The sequence below is a fragment of the Mesoplodon mirus genome (genome assembly GCF_964341445.2).
Source record: "Mesoplodon mirus genome assembly, chromosome: 10".
In the NCBI taxonomy this organism is placed as follows: Eukaryota; Metazoa; Chordata; class Mammalia; order Artiodactyla; family Ziphiidae; genus Mesoplodon; species Mesoplodon mirus.
In genome coordinates, this window is record NC_138986.1 from 87259368 (window position 1) to 87271424 (window position 12057).

The following is a 12057-nucleotide window of genomic DNA, read 5'->3' on the forward strand; positions in this document are numbered from 1 at the left end:
TTTATGTTACTCTTCATAATTCTGTATCTGTTTTAACTATTTTATTCACACTAACATATAAGTTGTCTGTGTATTAATGCTTATTAGATTAAGCAGCAATTAAAGAACATGAAACTAAGAATGTAAATAAAAGTCCTTTTGTCATATTAGCATATAAAATTTTAAACTTGATTTCTAATTTGCTCAACTGACTCACTTTGAACTTATAAACAATGCATTACCTTTAAGGGTAAATTAAGTAATATTGTTGTTTTAAGGTAACTTTGTGAACATAGTATGATAGGCATTCTTTATAAATCTGCTCAATCATCCTATTCTTTAAGGGATCATTTTAAACACAAAAAAACCTTAACTATTTTTAGATGACTCTCAAACATTATAACATTTAATAAATGCCAGACCACCTCATATATGAATGCAATATTACTTAAGAAAAACAAGTCTATAAAAATGCACTCAATAATGGTAAGAGATCAACATATGCATTTTTAGAAATCACTGCTTTAACATCTTTCTTGGGAGATTACCTTTCCTCAAAAATAATTTTAAGGGCTTCCCTGGTGGCGCAGTGGTTGAGAGTCCGCCTGCCGATGCAGGGGACACGGGTTCGTGCCCCGCTCCGGGAAGATCCCACATGCCGCGGAGCGGCTGGGCCCGTGAGCCATGGCCGCTGAGCCTGCGCGTCCGGAGCCTGTGCTCCGCAACGGGAGAGGCCACAACAGTGAGAGGCCCGTGTACCGCAAAAAAAAAAAAACATAATAATAATAATAATTTTAAGTATAACACTCTAAATTACAATTTTTGTTTCATAATCTAAAAATCATTCTCCAAAATTCTGTTACTTTCAAAAGGTACATAACGAAGGTGACATCAAGTACCTTATGGGGTATTTCTATTACAGTATTATCTACTCTAGTCAGTGTGCCCACTAAAATGTCACAAGTAATAGTGTTGCATTTCTCCTCTGCATGCTGACGTTTCCTAGTGTGCAGTAAATGGACTCTGTCACCACACTTAACACCCCATCCCCACCCGTATGCATCAAATCTCATGTTCCAACCTGCTCCTTCATCTTTCTCTATCATTTCAAAAAAAATTTAACATTTAAAACTCAGTAATTTTCATCTCCTTATATATGAATTAGTAGGATTAATATTTTCTTTATGAGCAGCAGTCCCCAAAGCCATCTTAATTTTGAATCTGGGGGAGGAGAGTTCTCTTACAGCCCCTCATCATTTTTTTTGTTTGTTTTTTTTGCAATACACGGGCCTCTCACTGTTGTGGTCTCTCCTGTTGCGGAGCACAGGCTCTGGACACGCAGGCTCAGCGGCCATGGCTCAAGGGCCCAGCCGCTCCGCGGCATGTGGGATCTTCCCGGAGCAGGGCACGAACCCGTGTCCCCTGCATCGGCAGGCGGACTCTCAACCACTGTGCCACCAGGGAAGCCCCTCATCATTTTTATTTAAAGTATTCTCTTAAAAAATCTACCCTGCCACCCCAAATTCAATGGTCATATTTCTACCACCCTCTTCCAAGTATGCACAGGTAAACTTGACATTTAGAGATTAGCTGGAGAACCAAAAAAATACTGGGAAAAATAAAGCCATAAACCTAAAGGGTATGTTTTTGTACTGCAAAGCAACATTTCAAAGAATAAGTCAACTAAAATGTTTTACAAAAATATTCGACAGTTCAAAGGAGGTCATTTTAACCAGTTGTCCCCAACCTTTTTGGCACCAAGGACCGGTTTCATGGAAGACAACTTTTCCATGGACTGGTGGGGGGATGGTTTGGGGATGATTCAAGCGCATTACATTTGTTGTGCACTTTTCTATTATTATTACAGTGTAATATTTAATGAAATAATTATACAACACACCATAATGCAGAATCAGTGGGAGCCCTGAGGTTGTTTTCCTGCAACTAGATGGTCCCATCTGGGGCTGATGGGAGACAGTGACACCCAACGTGTGTAGCTATGTCCAGTCTACTCCGTGATCTCGTTTTGGTTGCTGCCACTGCAGAAAACCCTGCTTCACAAAGATGGGATGTTGGAAATGGAAGCAAGCTTTTCAGTGCTTTTGTGGCAATCGCAGGATATCCCGCCTTGACTTTAATCCAGAATGTATGGAGATTTGAAGTTGTCTCAAACATACTTTTAAGGCCACTGTCACTTGCGATCTCAAGCAGTTGATCCCCTTCTAGCACGGACAAAGTCGATTCACCTGGCTTATTCACAGATGGGTCGTGGATCCATTCCTTCCCAGTTCAGGGGTCTTTTGTGGTTGGGAAGTAATGCTCAAACTCCTTTGAAAGCTGAGATAGGTGACCATGCACCAGCTGGGAGAAAGAAGGCCCTAGCTCAGTCCTTCAAAATCTCTGCTAATGTTTGAAACATGTCAAAAATCCCAATGTTCACTCGTTGCCCCCATAATTCCAGTTTGGCTTTGAATGCAGCCACTTTATCTGCCGACTCGAACACAGTTGTCGTTCTCCCCTGCAGTGACAGACTGACTTCTTTGAGCAAGTTGAATACGTCACATAAGTAACCAAGTTTTGTGACCCATTCTGTGTCACTGAAGTGTACTGAAGTGTAGTGCCAGTGGTGACTGTTTTTCTAAAAGAAATCTCTGGAGCGGCTCTGATAACTCAGAAACTCCGGCCAGTGATCTACCTCTAGAAAGCCATCTCACCTCTGTGTATAAGAGAAGACGTGTGCTCTGCGTCCATCACCTCAGAGTTGCGCCAACAGACGTGAGTTAAGGGCATGTACTTTAAGGTGGTTGATAATTTTAATCACATCCTGCAAAACGTTAAGTTCAGGTGACATTTTTCGGCTAGCCAGCATTTCTCTATGGACGACACAGTGTGTGGACTCACATTCAGAAGCGACCTCTTTGACTCGAGTAGCGAAAACAGAAAGCCGTCCAGTCATGGCAGCCACTCCATCCATGCATATACACTGACACAAAATGACCAATTCAGTTTTCCTGATATGTAGTCATTCAAAGACTTGAAGAGCTCTGCAGCTGTGGTGTTGGTTGGTAACAAAAGTGCACATAACATATTCTCATGCACACCCTCCTGAAAAATATATCCCACAAAAACAAGCATTGTTGCCTTGTTGTCAACAGCAGTAGACTCATCAACCTGGATTGCGTACCACAGTGACTCATTAATCCTAACAATTGTGCCTCAGTATCCTCTGCTATTTCATCAATTCGTCTAGTTATGGTGCTAGCCAAAAGAGGATCACGTGCCACCTTTTGAACTGCAGCTTCTCCTAAAAGTTCATGACAAATGGCCTTAGCAGCAGGCAGGATCGACTCTTCACCCAATATAAAGGGCTTCCTAGCTTTAGCAATGCAGTTAACTACTAAGAAAGATGCTCTCATTGCAGACACATTTGATGAAGTGGTGGCCTTCAATAATTGCTTTTCTTCATGTTCATGTTTTTTCCTTTTGAAAAACTCCAAAGGCTTGCTTTTTAATGCAGGGTGCTTGGTCTCCATGTGGCAAAGCAGTTTTGAAGGTTTCATGGCTTTGTTGGATAGCCAGTCACCACATATTATACAAAGCGGGCTTGGAGAATGTGAATCACCTATTGCAATGAACCCTGTAACTTAAGTAGGACTCTTGGTATTTTCTTTTAAATGCAGCTTTCTTTTTGTTGGCAGTCTTAAAAGAGTCTTCTGTCTCATTATTGAGTCTTTCTCCCTTTTCAAAGAAGCTCCCCAGCGACGTTTGTGTTTTACTCATTTTGCCTACGGTTATCTTGTGGGCTTACCAAAAACTGTGACTGAGACAAGGATGCAGTGCAGGAAAGAGGCATGGATGGAAGTGGTAAATAAAATAATGGGCAGGCCAGGCACAGACTAAAATAAGTGTCAGATTCCAACTTAAAGCCTGCCACCAGATGCAGCTTAATAGTCACTTGCCACTCACTGATAGGGTTTTGATATGAGTCTGCAAGCAATTGATTTATTAGGGTCTCTGTGCAGTCAAACCTCTCTGCTAATGATGATGTGTATTTGCAGCCGCTCCCCAGTGCCAGCATCACCGCCTCAGCTCCACCTCAGATCATCAGGCATTAGATTCCCATAAGGAGCGCGCAACCTAGATCCCTTGCATGCGCAGTTCACAGTAGGGTTCACGCTCCTATGAGAATCTAATGCCGCCGCTGGTCTGACAGGAGGCGGAGCTCAGGCGGTAATGTGCGCCACGGGGAGTGGCTGCAAATACAGACAAAGCTTCGCTCCGCTTGCCTGCCGCTCACTTCCTGCTGTGTGCCTGGTTACTAACAGGCCATGGACCGATACCAGTCCGTGGCCTGGGGGCTAGGGACCCCTGATTTAAGCCACTATAAATTAGATTAGACTGAAAAAGAAAAATACTGAATGTGACTCATAGAAAAGTTATGGCCAAGGGTATGATTTAACTAAACTTACTGATCTATAACATAAAAATTCACTCAGTTAGCAATATAAGGGCATTTTAAAGACCTTTACCAGTGCAACTTAATTTTGAAGTTTCTCTGCTAAGGTTTCAATACTACTGTAAGAATTTAAGAAACAGAACCTATTTTAGATCTTCAAGATCAGTGCCCTCTTAAAAAAAAATTACAAATCAACTCAACAGTAATTTTTCATTCTACTTTCACTGAGCTAAAAATGACAACCCAAAGCATTTCAACTATCAACCCTGCTGTGACGTGTGTATGTACATTTCAAAGTAAAAAACCTGGGACTAAACTCATTACAAAAGTAGAGCTGGAAAATCAAGTCACATTTATTTATAATAGAAACCTATAATAGAATCTAAAGAAAAAATGGTTCTGATGAACCTAGGGGCAGGACAGGAATAAAGACGCAGACATAGAGAATGGACTTGAGGACACAGGGAGGGGGAAGGGTAAGCTGGGATGAAGTGAGAGAGTGGCATGGACAAATATACACTACCAAATGTAAAATAGATAGCTAGTGGGAAACAGCCACATAGCACAGGGAGATCAGCTCGGTGCTTTGTGACCACCTAGAGGGGTGGGATAGGGAGGGTGGGAGGGAGACACCAGAGGGAGGAGATAAGGGGATATATGTATATGTATAGTTGATTCACTTTGTTGTAGAGAGGAAACTAACACACCATTGTAAAGCAATTATACTCCAATAAAGATGTTAAAAAAAAAAAAGAAACCTTTTACTATTATTTCTTCTTCATGTTTGTTTCCCCATCTCATCTCTTGATTTATTCTTTTCTCCCAGCTTTAGTCTCTTCCTTTCTTTCCCTTACACCCTGGACTCTGCGGTAGGTCTCATTCTCTCACTCTTAGCTTGTCCGTGGCTTACCATTCTACTTCAGTCCTTCAACCCACCTTCCCAGACAGCCTAGGCAATGATGGAGAATGGTACCAGCTATACAGATTTGTTCAACAAAAATACAGAAAGATAATTTCATCTCTGGCCCTTGACATATTTATCTATCACTAACTTATCTTCAGTCAGATCCTTCTTCTGTTCACCGATCAAAACTTTTGCCACTTTCTTCAGTTCTGTGACCAATGGCCCACACAATTCTCAGCAGATGAGTGAACTTAAACTTCACAGCAAAATGAGACAATCATATAGAACTTCCTGTTCACCCTAAGAAATCACTATCTGAGTCCATACTGCTGCTTCCTTCCTTGCTCTAGAGAAAGAGGTATCCGTCCTTCTAGCTAAAGCATTCAGTCTTTGATGTTCTAAATACCATCTCCTCCAGAACTGGATGGTACTGGCCCATCATTCATCCTTTCTGATATTTTTCTTCAACTTTTCCTGCTCCATTAATTCCATCCCATCACCCCTGAAGTCTCTCCTCATTTAAAAAGAAAAAAACAGAGATTCTCCCCTGACCCTGCATGCCTGCTCTAGTTTCCATCCAATCCCTCTCAATCTCCACAAATAACTTCTGTGAAGAATATAAACTCAGTCACGGCTGTATATCACTTTTTATTCACTGCACTTAGCTTTCTCCTCCACCGCCTCTGTGCAGTCCCCTTCTCCACACCTGCTTCACCCGCCTGCCCCTGCGTAGCCATCCTCCTCCGAGCCCCGGTCTCCACGCTCCTCTCTCTCTACCTTCTGAGTTCATTATGTAAATATCCAAGGGCCCACGAAATCTCCGCCTCAAGGTCTGTGAGACATCTCAAGTCAACTAATCATTTCTTACATTTCTTCTCTTATCTTAGTATCCATTTTTAACTCAGTTTGCTGATACCAAAATTTACCCCATTACTCAGTAACTGGAGGGCCATTCTAGAATATTCTGTTGCCTGCTTCAGACCCAAGCAAGCAGAAATCCTCTTGCTTCTCTCTTCATCTCACACCCTCCAGGCCACTGTTCACTCCAGGCTCTCGCCATCTCTCCTGCATGACTGCACACAGCCCCTGCTGGCAGCCTCTCCCAGCCGATTGATTTCTACGCTCTGCTCTCAACTTCTCCAACCCGTTCTCTCTGTTATAATAAAGTTACTGAAAACAAACCAGACCACAGTTTCAACTTCCTTGCTTAGAACTCTTCCAAGGCCTTCCGGGGCTTGAGTCCTAACTCTGCAATCCCATTTTCTCCCTCCCTCTAACCCACACCCCTCCAGAATTAAAACAACAAAACAGTAACAGTGCTTTACATTCGCTGGACCACAAAACTTTACAGTTTAAGCGAATTACGTTTGAGCATTTTGTTCCTCTGCCTAGAACAGCCTCCCCTTGATGCACAAACCAGGTAAATTCTTCGTTCACCTTGAGAGGCAGCACTGCTCTCTCCCTTTTCCGAAGCCCTGCTTTCTGAAGCGCCCCCCACCCCCGCCGCCCCAGTGATTCCACGTAGAGCTCCATACTTCTTCCACTGGGCTACCCTGGACTCTGTACCTATTCCTGTTACTCTACCATATTCCAGAGTTGACCCTGGTAAAAAACTCCAAATTTATCTTTTCCATAACGGTACCCCTGAATGATTTATCAAGAAATATACTATATGTGACATATTATTTTACCCTGAAATAAAAGCATTTTGAAGACAAAAGTAGAAAAAACTTTTTGCGAATCCTGAAAGAATCAATTTAGAATCCTTAATCAGGACAGCATACTATAATATTCAAAGGGGAAAAAAACCTCATCTTAGCACATAGAAAACAGAAAAAAAGACTGTCTCAAAATTCACAGAGGTTAAGAGCACAGGATCTCAGAGTTTTTGTCAGAATACACACGAAGTACTTAGCACAGTGTCTGAAATACAATTACATGTTCTTAATAGTTCATCGCTGTCATCATTGACATTATTATTATTAGCTAAGGTAACTAGAGTTGGATGGATCAAAAGTTGTTCTAGGTCATAGGTACTTCTGGTCTCAGTCCTAAAAATTGCAGATACCACCAAAACTCTCCTGAAATTTTTAAGAACAATGAAAAAAGACATTTAGAATGTTTCTCATTATACTAGTACATGTGATAAATAATAACTACGTTTTGTTCTTCAAAAGTAACTACTTTGTAATGATACTTTCCCTAATGGAAATCAGTAAATTACCAAGATATTCTACTGAAGAGACCAAGGTCTTCTTGCTAGAAGTTCCTTTGTCACCACATATTAAAACAAATGCATCAAATGATTAAGACACCAAAATGCAAGACACATCTTTTCTTACAGAGCTATAAATTCTAAGATGGGTGATAAAACCTACTTTACCTTCAGGGGCATCTGCATCACATCTCTTTGAAACAGAAAGGGTTGAATTGCCTTTATGGGCATCATAAGTTATATTGCTCTGAAAGATGAAAATATAGTTAAAATATAAATAGTATATTAATAAATATATTTTGATTAAAAAGTAATCACTTTATGAACTTTATACTGTTTTCTATTAAACTACATCTAGCTAATATTCTAAAAGGTATATTACATAAAATTGCAACTAGAAGAAAAAGATTTAGGGTAAATTTAACATTAGGGCTTTCCTATAACAATCTTTAGGCCCTGTGTTGAACAACAGAGCTTCTGCCCAGAGAAACAGCCTACTTATTTTTCCACGGTGGGATAAGAAAAGAATATCATTCATCCATGCAAAAGCATGATGTTATTTCATTCATTCATAGAAGCATGTTTTATAAGCACGACCTAGTGAACCAGGTGCAGGAGATAAGGCAAGAAGAGAATAAAAGGTGTAAGAAATGAAAAAAATGACTAAGGTGACCTTCTAGCATTGTTCCCCAAACTTGTGTCATTCGTCACCTCCATTATGATCGTGCCTTATCTTTGATCCACTGGCATTGTTACTTAATATTTTTCAATGAACTAACTTTTCAATCCTTAGCAATATTATGGATGGTATTGAAGGTCTGATGTGCTTACTAGATTTTGTTTGTTTGCTCCTAATTACATATTAGAGTAAAGAAAGAATGGAGGAAGTACAGGATAAAGGAGTGACCCAGGCAGACTGGATTAATAATGAAAAACTCCATTAAAGTAAGGCTTGAACTGGGCCCTGAAACATGGATTTGATTTGATTTGTTAGAAGGTAGAGCAAGAGATATTTTAGGAAAAGGAAACTAAACAAAGGCTGAATTAGATATGGTCAAAATATTTTAAGCTGTCAAAATATTCAAACTAGCTCGCCAGGTACAACTAGGAATCACAGCTGGCTTTTGAAAGATCAACACCAAGGAATCATTGTAACAGGTAAGAGAATCCCTGTCATGTTAAGAGAAAGCATAGTTACGTACAAATAAAAGAGTTATAAAGTCTCTTCTATGGGATTCATGGTACCAATGAGCAGACATAATTTTCTGCACACGAAAACTTTTTGGGGAGCCATATTAATAAACTTACTTAAAATATTATTTTAGAGTAAATATTATGAGTTTTAGCAAAGTGCTGAGATACAGCTCAGTAGCTTGGCACCATGGGATCCATTTAAGGAACTGCTGTAATGAAATTCAGTGTTATTTTTAAAAAGAACTTGTATGAAGCAAATATAAACATGCAGAAAAATGGAATGAAAAACTAGTTTGAGCAATATTAAGTTTAACCTGATGAGCTAATATTTTATGTTAGCTTTCACAAATTAGAATTTGATTTTAGATTTCACTACGTTTAAAATATCCAAATGATGACTTTTTTAAAGTTTGCACTTACTTCTGTTAGGTACTTTTGGCTTCCATACATAACATACTGGGGAGCGAGACTGTAAATCATGTAGCTAGTGTGAAGGACAATAAGCAGAAGTATCATGCAGAGAAATAAGAGCGCCTGGGGCCTGGTCCTACCCCGTCTGATTTTATACAACTGGAACGAAAGAACACAGTGACGGTATTTCAGCAACACGTTTCATGGGAAGGGACTGAGTCCCACTCCTTTGTTCGGGGGTAATGAACACAGTTCAATCCACCATTTCTTTTTCCCAAAATAAATGCTAAGAATTCTTAATCTTTCCAGATAATTATAAGAATAACAAAGAATAACAAAGCTTTCCCTGTAAAGCTTTTAGGTTTAGATTCATGTTTATTTTAAAAACTCGAGACCTAGAGAATATATTTGTATTCACACGGTCTGTTTCAGAAAAATCCTCTAAACTTATTATGTAATAGCATCTGTTAGAAGTTCCTAGAGCTAAGAACTGAGAACTACTTCTCATTCTATCTAAAGATTAGAGGAGTTTCAACTCTAAGTATTAGTAGTATATTTGAGTTTTATATAATATTACTTCCCAAGGACAGACATGTCACATGTTTTAAATACTCATTTCTATGAAATACGATATCCTCATATTATACTCTACTATAAAACTATAATATAGTTTATGGTAATTTATGTTCATCTGACTACAGCTATTTTCACATGTATCCATACAGGAGGGAAACTAAAACATGTGGTAACAGATCGAAGGAGCCTGGTGACGGGCTTCATTTCAACGGCAGAGCACACTTTTATTCTAGCAACTAAAATAGCACCTCCCTGTTTTATTACTAGATTGTACTACAGTATAGAGTAACAGGACTCCAATACTGGATGGGATAGGATCACCTAAACATGTACATTTCCCAGCTTCCCTACGCCTAGTAGTGGCTGGTAGTGATAAAACATTAAACGTCAAAAGGAAAGCAGTCTGCTGGGGATTTCCGGGAAAGCCTTGCTTTTTTATATAGGTGTCACCACTTCTCCTAGCTACCTTTTCCTGACGGAACACAGACAGAATAAATGGGGTTGAAGCAGCCATATCACAATCATGAGGGAGAAGCCAAGAGAAATCCAGAGATGTTAGACTTAATCTAGCAATACTAGATTTAAAAAATTTTCCACAGCAAGAAGTCTTTCATTAGTTCAAGCCACTATTTAACTGAATTTTACCCACAGCTGGAAGTATGAAGATGATGTATCTCGTTTTAAAATTCTTAATTTATATCAAGATGACTCTGAGAAGAAAATAACCCTTTCTCCAAACATCCAGTAATCTTTCACTCCCGGTAGTAAGGGCCATCTTTTGAGCTACCATGCATCCAGTTGTGCTTCAGTGTGTTTCCATGCAGCCTAACACTAAGGAAAATAATAGAACATTCTAGCCCAGGGCTTCTCAACCTCGGCACTACTGATGTTTTCCGCTGGATAAGTCTTTGCTGAGAGAGGCTGCCCTGTGCAATGCAAGATGTTTAACTGAATCCCTGTACCTTAACCAACAGATGCCAGTAGCGCCTCCTAGTTATAACAACTGAAAACATCTCCAGACTTTGCCAAATGTATCCGGGAGGGCAAAATCTCCCTGTAGACAAAGAGCACTTTTATTTTAACATGAAGCGAAAAGGTAGTATTTCCATTTTTGGTATCAAGATATTTACAACTTATATATTATAAATCTAAGATAATTTGCAATAATGGAGATTATTGCACAAAATGATGAAAAAATCAAAATGATATTGTAACATATACTCACTCTAATCCAAAAGAACCATATGCCAATACTTCGAATCCCCGCCATAGAAGTAAAAATAAAGTACATAATAATAATTGTTATAAGAATATAATCAAGAGGAAACACCTGAAAAAAGATAAAATTAAATTTAATACACAAACAATAAGGGCTTTAGAAGTCATGTATAATTAACTGAAAATTCATTGTTCATATTTGGCAATGTTTAAAATATCAACACTGATCAGGTTACTATGATAATGCAAAAAAAAAAAAAAAAAAAACCCTCCAAGAAACAATTACCAAACTACCAAACTATTACCAAATTGTTCAGTATCATTATCCTAAGAAAAATCCTATAACAAATTAAACTAAAAATTACATTTATATATGGAATAAAAGACTTCATTAAAAAGTAAAAACGGGAAGTGCTTGGAAAAGTTCACCCTAAGTCTTATAATGTATTCCCAAATCAAGTTATGTATAACATGAGAGCTCAGTAATACATCAATACAATAATTTTTAAAGCAACATATCAACATAGAAGTTATATGTAAATAAAAAGCCAAATCAGCAGAGGGCACAAGCATATACTTCCAAGTACTAATAGGTTTGTCAACATAATAATTTGATAGAGTGTGACAATGTTTGCTAGAGTATAAAATGGATGATTCTTTTACTTACTGTTTGTAGTAAAGGCAAAAGCATATTCAGTGGATTAGTCAGGTTAGCTCCAAAAATTATGAAACCAGAATCTATTCCAGCTGAATGAAGAGCTTTATCCAAACTATAACAAAAAAAATGTATAAAGAGTGAATTTATCTATTGCACCACATTTTCAGTTACTTTAGAAAGAATATCATTATAACTTAAGCATGCAGACTCAATGGAGTCAAAGAAAACCATAGATAACAAATTAAACCTCACTTAAATATCTTACAGATATTGCTCAATTGATATAGAATCAAGAAATACTGTCTATTATTGGGGCTTTTTAGTCATTCTTTGAGTTAATGCTATAGAACACTTCAAGTAAAATTGCTACTTAAGATGGATAGGCTACACTAATGGAATTCAGCGTGGAAAATGTATAATATCATAGGATGTGTGTAAGTGCTTTA

At 38.6% G+C, this 12057-nt stretch overlaps 1 protein-coding gene across 1 annotated transcript in view; it reads right to left on the reverse strand.

The window, feature by feature from the left end:
- Nucleotides 1–12057, reverse strand: part of LMBRD1 (LMBR1 domain containing 1) — a 109834-nt gene that overhangs the window by 21338 nt on the left and 76439 nt on the right. The window contains exons 11-14 of the mRNA XM_082633457.1: nucleotides 11621–11723; nucleotides 10961–11065; nucleotides 9169–9318; nucleotides 7723–7801 (exon numbers count right to left, since the gene is read on the reverse strand). Of these exons, the coding sequence (XP_082489583.1) occupies nucleotides 7723–7801; nucleotides 9169–9318; nucleotides 10961–11065; nucleotides 11621–11723 (437 nt within the window). The remainder of the gene's footprint in view (nucleotides 1–7722; nucleotides 7802–9168; nucleotides 9319–10960; nucleotides 11066–11620; nucleotides 11724–12057) is intronic.